Source organism: Pempheris klunzingeri, chromosome 18 (genome assembly GCF_042242105.1).
Source record: "Pempheris klunzingeri isolate RE-2024b chromosome 18, fPemKlu1.hap1, whole genome shotgun sequence".
In the NCBI taxonomy this organism is placed as follows: Eukaryota; Metazoa; Chordata; class Actinopteri; order Acropomatiformes; family Pempheridae; genus Pempheris; species Pempheris klunzingeri.
The window spans coordinates 11,292,321-11,309,724 of record NC_092029.1 but is presented as its reverse complement, the minus strand read 5'-3'; the positions used below and the strand labels follow the sequence as shown (position 1 = coordinate 11,309,724).

The 17,404-nt window shown below is 43.2% G+C and overlaps 2 protein-coding genes across 3 annotated transcripts in view; both read right to left on the bottom strand.

The window, feature by feature from the left end:
• Nucleotides 1-6,404, bottom strand: part of nhsl1b (NHS-like 1b) — a 100,529-nt gene extending 94,125 nt beyond the window's left edge. The window contains exon 1 of the mRNA XM_070849037.1: nucleotides 5,902-6,404. Within this exon, the coding sequence (XP_070705138.1) occupies nucleotides 5,902-6,220 (319 nt within the window). The 5' untranslated portion in view covers nucleotides 6,221-6,404. The remainder of the gene's footprint in view (nucleotides 1-5,901) is intronic.
• Nucleotides 6,405-8,480: 2,076 nt separating this feature from the next.
• On the bottom strand, nucleotides 8,481-17,193 carry acbd3 (acyl-Coenzyme A binding domain containing 3). 2 transcript variants are annotated; one of them, XM_070849503.1, is made up of 8 exons: nucleotides 16,902-17,193; nucleotides 15,275-15,416; nucleotides 14,807-14,947; nucleotides 14,444-14,602; nucleotides 13,917-14,091; nucleotides 13,101-13,359; nucleotides 12,190-12,477; nucleotides 8,481-11,046 (listed from the first exon to the last, which is right to left on the bottom strand). In XM_070849503.1, the coding sequence occupies exons 1-8, from the start codon at nucleotides 17,167-17,169 to the stop codon at nucleotides 10,832-10,834; spliced, it is 1,647 nt and encodes a 548-aa protein (XP_070705604.1). In that variant the 5' UTR covers nucleotides 17,170-17,193; the 3' UTR covers nucleotides 8,481-10,831. The 2 variants fall into 2 exon arrangements, with proteins under 2 accessions (XP_070705604.1, XP_070705605.1); XM_070849504.1 differs by having other exon boundaries at nucleotides 12,190-12,474.
• Between the last annotated feature and the right edge of the window lie 211 nt (nucleotides 17,194-17,404).

Sequence of the window (17,404 nt, the reverse complement as noted above, 5' to 3'; positions counted from 1 at the left end):
ACCTTGTCTTTGTTGCAGTCAGCGTGGCAGTATGAGGGCTGACATCAAAGTGCAGAGGATGGACAGAGATGAGAGAGGAAAGGTCTGGAAGCCATATGAAACAACAGGAAGAGAGCAACAGAGAGAGAGATAGGACAGAGAGAGGGGAGAGAGGAAGAGACTTTAAAACAGAGGAAGGCAGAAGGGAAAGATGAGGCAAAAAGGGAGAGTGACTGACAATGAAATATACTGAAACATCATGTGACATCTGTGCACGGAGCTACGTAAACAGTCACACACACTCAACACGGGCTGCGAAAATGTTTTCTCAGATGTTAGAAGAATATGCAATCTCTCCAAAGGCGTATCTTTAATTTGCCTGGTCAAATTTGGGGGAAAAGCTCAGCCCAGGCTCATTAGTTCAGCAGATATTACTTAGACTAAACTGTCACTTTAACTCTTGTTTGACTCTCCAGAGGAAATACCATTGGGCCTGAACATCTGGCTGTTGGTTTCACTTTTTCCTCAATAAGAATAGCTAAAAGTCGGGACAATAACTCTGACTTGAACTCTGCAAGTGCTCTCTTTACTTGCACAATTTGTCAAAATGTGCAGTAACAGAATACATCTGTAATGCAGCTTATATGAAAGCCACAAGCAAATACAAACAAATGTCTGTATATGTTCAACGTTCCATGTTTGTGAGCACATGTGTGCATCTACAAGCGTAGACTCTGGATCCAACTCCAAGCTGGAGTCACCACAGGGGGAATTAAATCTTTCTCATCTCTGGCTGGTTAAACCCTGGATTACCCCGCAGCACCCACAACTGCCATCTTGCCAACCTGCAGTAGTGTTTAGTAGTAGGAGTTTGTGAACATAGAAGCATGTGTGTGTGTGTGTGTATTGGTGGACAACCATGATTAAATCTTGACAGAGTTTTTACACTGAAATCACCATCCAATCCATGCACCACCAACTCACAGACGCGAAGTTTAGAAAGTGGAGGTACAGGTTCATCGGTCGCCATGACTTGTCTTTTGCTCAGAAAAATTACCAAGACATTAACACTTAGGTAGAGTTCAGTCACACTACTGTAAAACTAGTCATGAAATAGAGCCATGACCAAGCCATGAAATGTTAGATGACATACAGATGAACAGCAGAAAAAAAAACTGGCATGAAATAATTGATCAAATACATTAGTGTAGATCATGGGTTTCACTGACTTCCTAGCAGTTTGTACGGGCTTAAGACCACTGCTCCAACCAGGGCTTACACACAGTCAGCCTCAGACACACACACACACTCTAAATTTAGCCATTTTCTTATTAATTTTACTGCCGTGTACCATCGAGAGCCAATCGGTCTCTGACTGATTTAGTTTTATTAAGTGGAGGAACTGTGGTCCGGCGCTGAGTAGAGGCAGCTGGAGTCATTTCATGTGATGAGCAAGAAGCATCTTATGGCAACACTGATCACTGAAGGAAATGCATGTGTGTAAACATACACAGAGACAAATATGCAAGAGAGGTTTAGGAACAACATTTGCATTCATCAATCAACTCTCCCTCTTTCTCTCTTGCATTTTCACTCCCTAACACTCCTCTGTGTCTGTATCCTGGGCAGTCTGTACAGAGGCGTGAGAGAGGGCCGCTCCCAGTACACACACACACACACACACACACACACACACAAACATTCACACAGTCAGAGTCAGATGCAGTTCAAGGGGAACATCGCTCCACTTCTTGGAACGCTACGGCCTTTTCCCCACTCTTTCTCCCCTCACTTCTTCTCTTTCCCTGTCCCTCCCGACCCGTCTCTTTTGTTCGTCGTGGGACTGGGTCAACCCCTAGAACCAGGCCAGGCTCCTTTCGCTGGAGAGAGCCCTGTGGGAACTGACTTGTGGATTCTGACTGTGTCGTGACTGCTCTCTATCAATGAACAGAGTGAGCGAATACTGACTGGGGGGATTTGAAGTGAGATAAACAGGGGTTGCGTGTGTATGTGTGTGGCAAACAGTGATAGTAAAAGGAAAAAATCAATGAACAGAAATGAGTTTATCTATGCTTTGTTATTCTTTGTCATGTGATAATGGATAACTTGGATGTCATTAAGTTTCACTGCTGTCATCGCCTTTTCTGAGTAGCACTGTTTATGCACAAACACTCATGGTCAGTGTGGTGCCAGCCTGAGCCACAAAATGTCCATCAACACACAAGCCAAATGTGTATGTGCCCATGCACACACACCACACAGGCACTCCTTGAGAAGCACTTGAACATAGCAACACACACTGAACATGATAGCATGCTACAGATGAAAGATCATTGGGCAAAGACATACATCTATAAATAACGGAGGGATGGTGGGGAGGAATGCACGGGCAGTTTGCATTTGTCTATGCTATGAGAAGAAGATTGACTGTGGACATTAGCAGGTCAGCTGGAAACATGTGTCCAATTCATAATGTCTTTTATTTATTTAAATATTTTTTTGCTCAGAGTGTGTGTGTCTATTTCAGAAGCCCACAGCAGCAGGTAGCTAGTGGGCATCAAGATATCTGACAGGGAGGCCCCCAAGTCTCCTCTAGCTCCAATTAACCTTCACTAGTTCGACCTACTTTCAACATTAAAATAGCGTACTCCCTATTCAACCCAATGCTATATTTGGCAGAGGAGACTTTGATTTTTAAGCGAAGTGTGTTAAACACAAAGTTGTGACAAGTTCTAAAACTAAGAGGAGCGTAATGAAATCACTGGTTGTCAAGTACAGACTGCACAAAAATTCTGACACTTTCAGAAATTTAGGACCAAAATCACTCGGGTGAATGTTGTTACAACCCATACCATGTTAAATGATGCATAAAACACCAGTAAACTAGCATAATGCTACTGCTAAAAACATATTTTCTCGCTTTGCAAAATCTGTGCTTCACATTGCCTTCTTTTCCCAGGCTACAAGCAGCTCCATACTATTCACCTTAAGCTCGTCTTTTGAGGTTTGTCTATGTATTCAGTGTAAACACTACGGACGAAGCGGAGACTGTGGCAAAGACTTTATCACATCCAACTGGCTCAGTGTGACATGCAATGATACTGTAAGACTTTACTGCAGTTATTAATTATTCAGGATTCTAAATCTAGGTGAGTAATGTAAAAGCTGCTCCTTTTCCTTTTCACACCATACCAGGGTCGTCCAGAGTTTACCCGAAAGCTATTTAACTTTAGTATGAAATACAGTTCATTATAACCACATTTTCCATAAGCCCTGCCTGTCCTGATTTTGACATTTTAACTATAAAATCTTCTCTTAGCTGCAAATATTCATCAACTCCTACAATCCTCTTTTCATAATCAAAGCCAGCCTGGTGTCGTTGCCATGGATGCACCTTGGGACTGTACACAGTCTACTCTTGTTTTCTACTTTGAGTATCTGTTTCTTAATTAAATTGTCCTGTCAAGGACCCAGTCATCTTAATGTCATTAATACACCAGGGTGTGGCAGTGGTGATCTATTAGGCAGCTGTAGCTGAAGTGACCTTTGTTAGCCTGCAGCAGAAACCAAAGCCAACCAAACTAGACTTTGTTTAAACTCTTGACTCTGGAGTGTCAGGTGGTCGCCTCTGAGGCTGGAGAGAAATGACCTCCAACCTGGTGACCGGTACTTCAGCACAAATGGATTAACAGTGGCATGATAACACAGAGAGAAGAAGATCCCATTTGCCTATTATGTCCCTGTTCAAACTGCCCCTGATGATTACTTTTACTGCACAGGCAGACGGTGCGCGCACACACACACACACACACACACACACACACACACACACACACACACACACACACACCTTCAGTCAATGTCAGTCCCTCAACATGTAGGGGCCCCTCGTTTAGCCCCTCACCAGTAACATGATCCATCTCAGAGGTTAGAGTAGGAATTCTGACCTGCAGTAGCTGAAAACAACAGAGTGAGTGGTCACAGTTTCATGTTTACACTATACAACTATAAGATGATATAACTATGTAATGTTTCCTTGGGCCTGCTCAAACACTGCAAAGGTGATGTCACCATAGTAGACATACAGTACAACATGAAGCAGTGAGGTGTGTTAATTACTACTGTGTAAACCAGCGAGTAAAAGTAGGCTGCAAAATACTATTACATGTCTATGGACGCTTTGTTCCTGCCTTGAACATTATCTTTAATTCAAATACAGATTCAAAACAACTCCTACCAGCTGTTCTGTGTTATAACATATTCAAATACATCACTCCCTTCGCGGGGTAATGCTGGAGGGCACTCAAAAAGGTGTTTTTAAAGACAGGTGTTTTTGTGTGGAAGAGTCGGAGTCATGAAACCAGTGATTCTGTCCACCCACTGCTGGCCTTGGGGCTTTGAGGGAGCAGGCAGTTACAGATAGCTAAGTAACACATAGAATTCCAGTCTACTCTCTCACACCTCAACCGAATGACTGAGTGAATGTAAACTGAACTAAGTAAAGGAACTCCCAGTCGCGCCTAGGACTAGGACTACAGCAGGTACAGATAAAAGGAAAAGTCGAGTCATGCCACTCGATAATACAGAGATTAGTTAAATGTCTGGTAGCTGTCATGCAGCGGCCACCCCCTAAACACAGATTGATGGGAGTATCAGTCTGTGTATGTGCGTGTGTGCGTGTTCGAACCATTGCTCATCATACATCATGTTCGCGTGTGTCTGGGAACTGTCTGCTCAGCTTATCATTTCCCTGCAACCAGTTTTTGAACCTGTGTGTTAGTGTGTGTGTGAGAGAGAGAGAGAGAGAGAGAGAGAGAGAGAGAGTGAGTCACAGTTAGACCCAACACTGGCTGAATAGATGGGAAGGAGGACAGTAAAAAGGAAACAAAAGCCAATGACTCACAACTTAAATCCTCCTACTTGAATGTTCAAAGAATTTGGGCTCATCCTCTGAATCCAGTGCAACATATTTCTGTGGTAAATTAGATAAACAAAGAAGCTGTACAGGGAATCAATGGGAAACATCATCCCTTAACTACTGTATTTCTGAACCGTGCCCCATAACAACCCATTAAATAGGAAGCTGTGGCACAAAGTGGCAGATATGCACTTACTCAAAGGCTCTCCTACTGGTCTGTATCAGAGCAGATAAAATAACAGGCCTATCTATCAATCTTTTTAAGCTGACACAGTCGCCACAGTATGAGCCAAAGGCAGAGTTAATAAATAACCACTGAGTGTGAGACTACAGGAGGGAGCTTTAGAAGGACAGCAAAACATATCAGAAAACAACTAAAGTCAGCGCCGGCTGCAGCCAAGGAAATTGATTTTCCATTCATCTTTGAGTTGACCAACTTTGTTTACATGCTTAAAACAGCAAGATGACACGGGCTAGTAAGGCCTCCTGTGATCTCGGTATCCTTTGAAGACCTAAACACAGATGGTGAGTTCGTTGAGAGGAAATCCATCATTTCTGACAGGACTCCCAGCTCCGATTAACATAAGTCTGAATCAAGACAAACAAAGCCATGCGTCAAGGAGACACCGGCCACTCTGGTCACTCGCTCTTTCAATGGATAAAATGCGACCGTCACCTTGGACCTGACCAGTATCTGTCTCTGCACCAGTGACTATGTTAGTATGACAGAACAGCAAAAGGCCATAGGAAAGACACATCTGCAGATTCAGATGAATTCAAAGTCAAATGAAAACTCTTCATATTTTATCATATTTCTGTCTGGAGTGTAATAGAGGTCTGTGGGGAGGGAGGCACTTTCATGTTTACATGTCAGTGAGTCTTATTATAAGTTCAAAGTGACTCCTCTGGTAATATTACTACAGTATTACTATGGAGCCAGACACTTAGACCTTCTGACCATCACTCTGCAGACTACCAAAAAGTCACCAGCACTGCAAACTTACGGATTTTGATCTTCTTGGGATCAAGCTTGTGAACTTCAACCTGCAGTCTCTGCAGCCTCCCCTGAATCCTGCAGGACCTCCTGAACACCATCCCCGCCTCCATCTCGATGCCCAGGAAGATGTCGCTGGCATGTCGAGAAAGGTCGGAAAGTTGGTGAATTATGTTGGTCAATGTGTGACAGCCAACCTCATCCAGTGACGAGAACAAAACAGGCTTTCGCAGCCTGGGTCTCCCGGTTTCTTCCCCGGAGGTCCAGCCATCCCTCGCCGATAACCTACTCACACGCCGCGGCTCAATGCTCCTCTGATGAAAGGGCATATTTATTTCATACCAAGAGCTCCAGCGGGACCGAAAAGTGTTCACGCAAAAACCTTACAGCTTTAAAACAAATCCAAGACACATCGCCGTCCTGTGGCTGCTATTACTTGCGAGGCATTATAATCCTCCAATCCCGCCATATTTTTGTTTTTCAAAGCATGGGACTTTGTGCTGCTGTACACTGGAGACGTTGCCTCCCAAAGTCTATTCAAATTCAGCCAGACAGAGAGCAGGCTGGGGAGAAAAGGGAAAAAAACACACAAGGAAAAGTAGGGGGGGAAAGTACAGATCAAAACCCGGAAAATACTACAACCACCTGTAGCGACTGGACCCGGAGCCACAGACACAGAGGACTTTACCTGCCTCCCTCCGAGGTCAGAGCGGCGGTCTGGAAAACCAGGAACGGATCTCTTTACCAAAGTGAACCGGATGGACCGAGGCTGCCAACAGAAGCTAGAAAAAACAAACACAAAGAGAAGCTGAAGTTACTGTTTTATTCATGCTCTACATGAACCACTGTGAATTATCCTTCACACGATCACTTTCTCCTTATTTCACGTTGGTCAAACCTACGGAAAGAGATCTAACCTGTAATTTCCTTAAATCAACTTTTAAGCTATAACTGGAGTGTCCTACCAAAGTTAGTTAATGGGCTCTTAAAAGGTATTTTCACATTAATCAACCTGATAATGTCACACTGTGTTCACTCCTGTCAACCCGTGACGAACATTAAAGACCCCTAAAACCCATTATGCAAACACCAATTTAAAGTTAACTATTTTTATTTTCTAACAAGCCTTTTTATTAATTAACTGGCTATTTTGATGTTTTACATACTTACATAATAAAATACTTACATAATAAAACTGAGAAATAAGGACATGACTTTTTACCTGGCGGTTGGTGTAATGATGTGACGCTGTTAGCCACCGTTAGGCTAGTCTGAGTTAGCAACTGTTAGCTAAACTAGCTTAGTTAGGTTAGGAGTTATGGTATATTAACAGCAAACAGCACAACATCCTGTAGGTGTGGTCATTGTTGTTATTATCAGATGACTCTTAAGCCGCTAGAGAAATGTATGTTTTCTGACATTAAGTAATTACCCATGAAACACCCGAATGACTATCGACGAGTTAAGCTATTAAGCTAAGGTTAGCTAACAAAAAAATAGCATTTGTACTGTTAGCCTACATTTCAGCGCCTTAATTTTAAAGAAAGCAGGAGTTAGCTGTGTGGCCATACATTTTATAAATAACCCCTTGACAACACATTCCCTGAACACTTGTGTCTGATTTATCTCCTGTCTGAGGCATGTTTGTCCAAGGCCTGTGTCCAGCCCACCGCCTGGCATTCCCACCATTACTCTTAAAAAAGAGCAAACCTGCATCATTAATACCTTTTAGCCACTTCAGCTTTAGTTACCTAGATTCTGTTGAAAGTCTGGCAAACAACCTCCAGCTGGCAGAACGTGTCTCTGTAGTATTTAATGTGCCCCCTGGTGTCTTTAAGTGAGCACAGCAACTTCAACAGTGCCTCTATGTGACATTAAAGTGCTTTCTGTCAGTTTTCTCAGTATTAAATTAAATGGAGATGTTTCGTTCTTACTCCTGCTTGTATGCAGACTGTGGCAACAGCTGGTGGACTTACTCAATAATAGAGTGTGAAAAGGCTGATACAGCTTTCCCTCACTCTGATGACAGTGACTAGGAAAGTATAGATCGTCCTGTTACATGAGTAACATCCGCATTTGTCCTCCCCTCAGCACAAAATGTGTTTGACAGGAAAGCAGCATGGGGATGACGCACTGACCGCTGGTGGAAAAAGGAACCAGCAAATACTGCTTTTTGTTCAACGGTCACTTTTGGTGTCCTTGCAATCCCAACTTTGCCTCCTTCTGAATAAATGCAATCTTCCGAGCCTAAAGGAGGATTTCCACTTGGTAGCTATTTTATGACATGACAAGGAGACCAATAGACATTTTCACTGACTTGTCATAGCAGGAAAAGCAGAGATGGATCCAATGAAACTAATTATGGCTCAGTTCCATTTAAGTGTCCCAGTAAGGAATGAATTACTGAAAACACCTGTGTTTTCTCTGCTAGGACATGTGAACATGTCTGCTAAGAAAAGTGTCTACTGGGAACAACGTTAGTAATTATTTCTGTGTTTTGAGGCGGTGAGAGAATGAAAGGCTTGAGGAAAAGGTTTGATCATATGAAATTCAAATAACAAAAACAGAAAGGCAGACAAACTGTCCAACTCTAGAGATGAACATAAGTTTAATCAAGATTAAATATATGCCCAAAAAGATCTTGCAACTCATAAGAGACCCAAACAAGTCAAAACAATACAAAAAGATGAGCTTTTCTGTCTGTGGTGTCGATAGACTCTTACAGTTTTACACTTCCTACAAGTTTTGGACTTTCATTCAGGGTAAAATGTATACATATATCTCATTCACCATATTTTACAGTGCATTGATTTTCAAAACCATAGCCTCCTTCCACATCTAAAAACCCATACATAAACTCATTTATAGAATTATTTACATACAAGGCTTGAACAGGTCAGTTCAAACCATTTGGTGAGCAATAGGAAACTTAAGAAAGACAAACATCACACATCAGAACATATGGGAACTTTCTTAAACTTCGTGGCTCGGTTAAGCCATAAGTAGTGACATTTTCTTACACAAATCACTGAATGGATACGAGGCAGGAGAGGCCTCCAATTAAATAATACAATTAATTGACACTCAGCAGGGACATTGGGGGATTACTGAAGTTGCAAGTTATTCCGCCTGTGTCTCTAAAGTTTGGTTGCATACACACATGAAAATGCACAAATACAGCTCAGTGAGTGATGAAGTGAAACCAAATGTCTGACGCCTACTTGACACATGCCCATAATGCACCTAGGTGGTTGGTACACAAAGCATGCATATGCAATGTGAGACTGAACAACAATGAATCTAAATTATGGCAACAAATAAACTTGAAAACAAAAAAAAAGTTGAATACACTTGACTGTTAGTAAGCAACCACGTCACCCAAGACACAAAAACAAGCATACGTTATCTCAGTTTATTCGCAACACCTTTGAGATGACATTTTGAGTTAATTCATACCAGAAACAAAACAAAACAAACAAAAAAAAACCAGACAGCAACACTGTATTTCGTGTAATGGATTTTTGATTTCTGAGCACAGCAGAGGTGTAACAGTGCGTCCTGCCCTCCAAAACATGGAATTTTTCACCATTAGTTGTACTTGTGTCAGAATTTGTGAGTACAGCATCTCCAAACACACTGAACGATAAACACAGAAAAAGAAAAAAAAAAAAACGTCCCACGTAATATTAATATACATCTGTCTTAACACTATCTCATTTTTCTTGATTCTATCATGAAGTGATGAGTGAAGGACAGGTGATGATTTAAGGTAATCAGTCGTATGGAATAACCTTAGAAACGGGGACGCTGCTGTGAAGAAGTACTGAGGCAACTGCTTGAAGCTGGAACAAACAAACAGCATCACACAGATAGAAAAAAAAAAAAAAGGGAGGGCTAATATTTATTTAGTAATTTGTTCTAAAACATCTTATTCTGTATCACGCACTACTTGAGTTTATAAAGCCCAACGCCATACTCTTCCATGTGTATGTTATTTTGTACTCACTTCTTTTTAACACTTGTGACTTCATCTGGAAGTTCAAACAATGGAATGACTTCTTGCCCGTCCTTCATAAATTTTGCCACTAGACTCCATTGAGAAACTCACTCCATGGTGCACTCTGTCAACCAGATTTGACCAAGAAATAAAAGTGAAAGAGAGAGTGGGAATAAGCCAAAAGAAAGAGCAATGCTTCCACTAAACATCCTCTTCATATGCACATGGTGATCAGGAAAAGCTTTACAGACTACTACAACAAAAAGGATGATTAAGGTTGTGTACGCCAGTGTTTATAATGTGTGCGAGAGCCTTGGCCAGAAAGACCAGAAGCTCTCTGTGAAACAGAGGCATAGTGTTATGAAGTACATTTGCAATAGAATTTGATTTTCAACATTGTGTTCTTGTGGGATAACCATCACTACTACCACCGAACAGGAAACGTTGGCTCGCAGAGTGCTGGGCTCGCCGGGTTTCCGTCCGTGGTTATGAAAGCATCACTTGGGGCAGAAGCAGCCACAAGGCCACGATGGACAGTGCTGGGGTGGTGACAGAAGAGGAGCCCAGGGCGAGAGGTGGTAAAATACAGCATGAGAGCAAAGTCCTACAGCTTGGTCTATGTGAGCGCAGCGAGGACAGGTGGTGAACAGGACCGCTCCTCTTCCCAGGGTTCGATGACAGGCTCTGGCATGGGTGTATCTTGGGACACGCGTACACATACAGTACATACATATCAGTCCAGTCTCCAAACATGGGCTCCAGATGTGTCTCTTTGTCACCCTCTGGTGGTTTTGTCCAGAACAGATCTGGTATCGCTTTCTCCCTCACACACACACACACACGTACAGGCTGCCATCGCACAAATCTCCAGCTCCACACACACATACATACACACACAAGAACATACACACTCCTTGGCTTCCCCCTGTGTCTGTATTCAGGCTTATCTGGTGTAGTAGACTCTGTAGTAAACACTCTTGGAGCGCCAGAGTGAATAGGAGTTGTCAAACTTGAGCAGGTAGACTCCTCGGCCGGGGTACTGGTGGCTGCCGGCGTACACCTCCTCGTGACAGTCTCGCCGGTACACCGGCACAATCTCATCCACCTGGGGCTTCCCTGCCTCCTTCTTCGCCTTCTCCTCCTCAGTGGGAGGATCGCCTGTGGACAATATATCAGGTTGTAGAAGAAAGCAGTGCAATTTGGTGTAATTTTGCAGTGCTATCATTAACCTTAATATTATATATGTATATATGTAATGTAATATGTTATATTTGTGCCTCAATCTTAAGTGATAAAGGGACATTATTGAGCACTGAAAGATTTTTTGCAAGCATTTAAATATTATTATAATATTATTATTAAATATTATATATAATATATTATTAAATATTATATATAATATATTATTAAATATTATATATAATATAATATATAATTATATTTAGTAGAAAAATATAAAATATCAAATAATTTTATCATCTAATTTGAGCACATAACTTCAATTGTGAGCTGTTTTTTTCATTACTCATAATTTCCTATGGCACACTCAGGATTAAGAGACAATTATGATGCCATATGAACCCTTTAGGTATCAGACTCTCTGACTTATAGGGTTACATTTTGAGCTAAATCTTGCATACTACCACATAGATCCGTGATACAATACACAAGTGCTCCTCCAGCAGACAGTCAGAATTGAGGTTTACAAAGACCATTGTATCTGCCAAAGGCTAATCTGTACAGTTAACAAAGGAAACCATGCCAACTCCACGGCACAGTACTGCCTCAGGTCTTATCAACACATTGCCAGGATTCACTTCTATTCACGTAAATGTTGTGGTTTTCACCAAACAACACAAGCAGGGCTTTCTCCACCTCAGGGAGAATGGTGCAGTGTTTAACTATGATGGCAAGCATTTGAGATGAGAATGAAACATTTCTATAACCTACGTTATTCATTTCTCAGGGTCATGAGTGAAGCAACACAAATAAATCAAGAGACATTCCTATTGAAAGCAACTGCTTCTGTGGAAAAGATGAAAGACTAAATAACCACCAAAGCCCGACATGTAATTACAAGGTAGAGTATGTGGTATATAGAATCCATAACGAATGGCTGTATAGCAAAAGGGCAGCCAGGACTCAAACACAAACACACACGTGCAATCATGGCAAGTAGAACTGACTTTTCCACCAGGAAGTGTTTTTTTAAAGAACCACCACCACAGGTTGGTCTGGTATTGCTACCACATCTGAAAATATTTGCAGGCCTATTACACAGACTTCACACCCACAACTCACCTTCATCATCTTCGTCCTCGTCACTAGACTCCGACACGTGCACGCTGACTGAAGCAGAGGCAGCATCCGTCCACTCGAAGAAGACCCCGAAGCCGATGTCATAATAGTCCGTGGCAAACTCCCAGAACAGGTAAGAGCCCTCCTCGTGGGTGGGCACGCGCACCGTCACCACCTCGCCACGCCCCACTGTGATCACGCTGTCTGCGTCCTGTCGGATTTTCTCCTTGAAGTCCTTGATCTGTGGCCGTGTCCACATGGAAGGAGCAGCTATGACTGGTGGGGAGTCTGCTGTGATCAAAAGGATAAGAGGCTCTTTATACAGTCTGTTGTAAAAATATTCTAATCCAGGTGTCCTATTAGGGGGGGAAAAAAATCACGTTTTTATGCATGTGTGCAAAACTGGCTCAAGTAACAGGCCACAGCTTCATGTCTTCAGCTCATGGATGTGTGTGTCAGAGAGAAAAATGGCTAAGGAGCTGTTTTATTCACACTGAGCTATCCATCAATCTTTCCTCACAACTTTATTTTGAAAGTTATCAGCCAGGCACAGTGGATGAATTTAGCACAGGATGTACGTTTTGGAATAAGACCATGGCCTTCTTTACTTCTGGTGTGAGTGCTGTAATCAGAACGTGCGGTTGGATGACACCTAAACGAGCAGACTATCATGTGTCACTTGTTCCAGCTCTTATCCTCCCTGCCCTCCAGGTCACATCAACAAGGACACAGCAGATAAGATTCAGGTTTCAATTTTAGCATAAAGCTTTGTTTGTTTGACAGAGAGCTCCCCCTCCTACCCCCTGTAGCCTCTCCGTGCACAATGAAGAAATGCAGATTCTTTCTGCCTTCAGTCAACTGCAGCCATTTATTTTTTTTAAAATGAGAAAAATATACATGTACGGCCCACCAACCTAATAAAGGCCCATTCTCTGAGACCTCCTCTGCCAGCTCAGGCTCTGGCTCCCGGTCCATGCTCTCTGAGTACGAGTCAGACTGGCCTCCGTTGACTGTCGGGGCTTCCTCTCCAGCAGGTGATGAGGAAGCACACAACGGTCCCGCCGCTGAGGCGGTGACGGGTTCACCGCTGTTGAAGCTGCTAGATTCCAGAGTGCCCTGCACCATCGAATCAGCCTGCTGCTGCTGCTGCTGCTGCTGCTTCTGTAAGGCCGCCTGGGACGAAAGGAAGACAACACTGGGTCGATACATTGAATACCAAAACTAGGGACATAAAGTTGTTTCTATAGTGACAAGACTCCTGCTTTCATATGGATTACATTTATGTGTATGTAAGCCTGCACCATCACGGCTAAAACTGTTATCCTGATGAGTTTCATGCAAGTAGATTTACTTGTAGATTTCAAACAATTGTGATGTTGTGTTACTGTGTAATTGTGCATTTTGTTGTCTATGTCTACATTCTTTCTTTTCAATAGTCTTACACTAATAAAATGTCACCACACCTAAGTAATGTTACTGCACAAAAGTAAGCTTTTTAGACATAAACACCTCAAAACGTGGCCAGAAAGTTCCCTCAATAATCCCATTCACACTTAGTTTTCCAGTAAGAAATTCTAGAGGTATTAGGGCTTCACTATTTTCCATTTACTGTGGATCTTTGAAAGAAAATGTGGCCGCTACCTAAACTTAATACTTTCCTACTAACTCCATAGTCTAAAAATATAAATCCATCAATGAAAGTCTATCCCTCTGTTGGTGTTTCAGACTACCTGTTGCTGAGCCAGCTGGACCTGGTAGAGCTGCTGCATGTACTGCTGGTAGTGCTGCTCCTGGAGCTGTCGGATGAGGCCCAGCTGCTGCTCTGGGCTGTTGGGGTACTGCTGAGCAGCATACTGTTGGAACTGCACTGCTGTCTGCGCATTCAACGCCGCCATTATCTGCTGTCTGCAAAATAGAACACAGGAGCAGAGTTGGTGAGGAATGAAACACAGGAAACGGAGAGGAGACAATGGTGGACAGTGGAAAGTTTTCGGGTTGTAACACAGAGAGGAGAGAGGAGTCGTAGTGAGTGAGGAGATTGTCATCTGTGGGATAGGTTTCAGCAAAGCACCGACCCGGCTAACGTGCCCTGCTTGACAATGAATCTGTCACAGCTCTAGAGCTGAGAAGATGATGCCCCTGTAGATATCAACATCAGGGGAGTGTGATGATCATGTAGAAGTCATGCTGAAGTTAAACTGATGTAGTGCTAGACCAAGCACACTATACACACACACAAAGTAATACAGACACATACTTCTGCTGCTCAATCCGTAGCCTCTCCTCCTCAGCCTGTCTCCTTTCCTCTTCCTCTCTCCTCAGCCTTTCCTCCTCCTCGAGCCTGCGTCTCTCCTCCTCCTGCCTTTGTCGCTCCCTCTCCTCCTCCTCCTGCCGCTGACGCTCCTCTTCCTCTTTCCTGGGGACGAGTGGAGTAAATGAGGGATATCATAGATGATGCAAATAATTTCATACACCATCAGCCAGTGTAAATGTCAAATATTGTCCCCTGCTGCCTCACAGTTTTGCAGGCAGCATATGGGACAAACTGAAACAGGGTCTGTATTTAGACACTGTGGCAGAGAGAGATCTCTCTCAGGGGAACAGAACGGGAGCACCTCACCTTTTCCTCTCCTGCTCCTCCCTCTCTATCTTGTGTGAAATGACGTAGGGAGCGAAGAGGTTACAGCACTTGTTCAGCAGCTTGACAAACTCAACCATGGCCTCCTCCCTCTCCAGGTTACCCAGGGAGGCCCACTCTTTTCTGCATGCAGACAAAGAATAGAAGTGAACATAGATAATATAGGCAGCTGGGCAAAGTGAGCTCAGGCATCAAGTAGTTTTCTTTTTAGGTGAGGGGCCATTGTTTCACAATAACAAAACAAGGGAAATTTAAATCTGTATCATTTGTAGCAACAACTCTAGCTCTAAGAAACAAGGAAAGTACATTTTCCAATCATTCTGTGGGACCACAAAATGAATCCTTAATACAAAAAAGGAATAATAAGAGAACCCCAACACTTCACTGAATTAAGAGCCACATTCAAAGGTCACGTGCACACGCAAACACACAGATGTCTGCCACGGTTACCTGCGGTCGTTGCCCAGGACATCAAAGAAGCCGACCTCCGGTGAAGCATCAGGATTATAAGGGCCCAGTAACACCTGTTTGTGCAGAGCGACCAGTCGGAGCTTCTCTTCGTAGGTCGGGTGGAAGGCCTTTCCATCTTTATCTGAGAGCAGCAACGTGGGAGCAAAGAGATTGCATTTATTTGTTTTTTTTTATGTCATACAATGAAAAGTGCAGGTCAGTTCTACAATACATACAGCATAGTAGCAGCAATGATAGTAGCATATAGGGTATCATGTTCTTGTTCCAACACTATAGAGTATATGACGATCACTGTGTTAATTGTAGCCGTTCTTCTTTTCCAACACCATGGAGACTATAACTTTAATAAAAAATTCTCATGGTGAGGTCATTTAACTAAATAAATGAATGTAATTTATTCAAACTCTGACAAAGCCAATGTGACATTCAGATTTATCATGTTACTCAATGAGACTTAACCCTAACCGACAAGAAATACAAAGCACAGATTACAATAACACAGAGCACCAACCAGGCCCAAACCTGTTTGCACAGTCATCACAAGTGCTTTGCTCTAATAAAAACAGCACAAATGCCCAGTGTTCAAAACTGCTCACACGTGTTCAGGACATTTACAAAGTAGCAAATAACACTGTTGTGAGCCACAGAGGACGCTGTACATCTACTGTATACTTATTTCATACAGTTGTTCTAAAGTTGACAAGTTAGATGTGAAAGACTTTGGATACACAGTGCTGATTTGACTTTATACTTCCTGACAAATGTTAGTGCAACTGATGGAAAATCAAAGGTGGTTTGATGTTGAAAGTAAAAATAAATATTGTAGCTGGTTACATAATGCAATAATAGATTCTTCAGCCTGTCTTTTGTTGCCGTAATAGTGAGAAATGTCAGTAACTTGAGTGTTTTCTTTGATTCCCTGCTGTATTAGAGGACAGCAGGGGAGTGGTGTGGACATGAGGAGGCAGTGAAATAGTCCAGTGGTCAAGCGACGCTCTCAGCATTAAAAAAACGTGGCTTTCAGCAGCACTGGGACCTGGTTTTAAGGACATCGATCTGACCCTTTGGCCCAGCTATAACCTCATAACTTTAACAGGAAGCTGCCAGCGTCTAATTGATCAGAGAAGGATGTGTGTATGCCACCGACACGTAGGCTCCCTTCAGCCGCAGCAGGGCGTGTTTAGCCCTCAAACAAATCTTTCAGAGGCACCACTCAGTCGGGATGGACAGCTTCTTGTGTTACAGCTCTGACATTGGTTGATGGAGCAGGCTAACCAGGTTTATCTGCCCAAACCCAGAGACAGGTGCACGGCAGGGGGAGGAAAATGCTCTCAGGCCACACACGGACAGAAATGGACTTCTCGGAAGTTGGGAAGCTTGGTTTACCCTTTAACAGCCAGCTAAAAGCGTGTAGCTTGCGTTAACTCCTTGTCAGTCATGTACCGAGTATAATGTTGCGGCTGTCAGCAGCAGCAGCCCCGGCGGAGACAGCTAGCTAACGTTAGCCAAGTGCTAACCTCAGCCAGCGAGCGGCTCGTCTTACAGTTTAGCGGTGAGCTCGGAGGCTGCATGTTAAAACTGTGCGATTAAGACAAAGGTAAAGTACCTTTGAAGAATTTAAGGCCCATTCCGTACAGCTCTTGCAAAGGGAAGCCCCATTTCCTCTCTATCGCAGATCTGGCAGTCTCTCCATCTTCGCCTCCAGCGGCACCGGGCGTATCGGTCTCGGGCTCCGCGGGTGTGCGGTCCGGCTCCACGGCCTGGCCCTGCTCGCCCTCCGGGTCCGGGCTGAGGGTGAGGCCATCGATGGAAACTTCGAGCCGGCTGGAAGTAGCACTGTCGAGGTCGCCGCTCTGAACCTCTGTCGCCATCATGTTGACTGTCAGCTGAAGCGGCCACGTACCTACTTCCGGTTAGACTCGGCGGAAGTTCCGGTGTAGACACCAGATGACGACGCTTTAACTAGAGAGGAGAAATATTTAGAGAAAATACAGGTTTTATTAAACATTTGGGAATGTATATTGACTGAACTGAATATTTTTCCACATTTTGTTGTATTTTGTCAGCACCATGTCAAATACAAGAATGCTGTTTGTAATTGACTTAATT

Coding starts and splice junctions, on each gene's coding strand:
- acbd3 (XM_070849503.1), bottom strand. CDS start 17,169: ATGATGGCGACAGAGGTTCAGAGCGGCGACCTCGACAGTGCTACTTCC. Junction 12,478..13,100: donor AGAGAATGGGCCTTTATTAG/GTTGGTGGGCCG, acceptor TTTTGATCACAG/CAGACTCCCCACCAGTCATA. Junction 11,047..12,189: donor CGAGGACGAAGATGATGAAG/GTGAGTTGTGGG, acceptor TATTGTCCACAG/GCGATCCTCCCACTGAGGAG.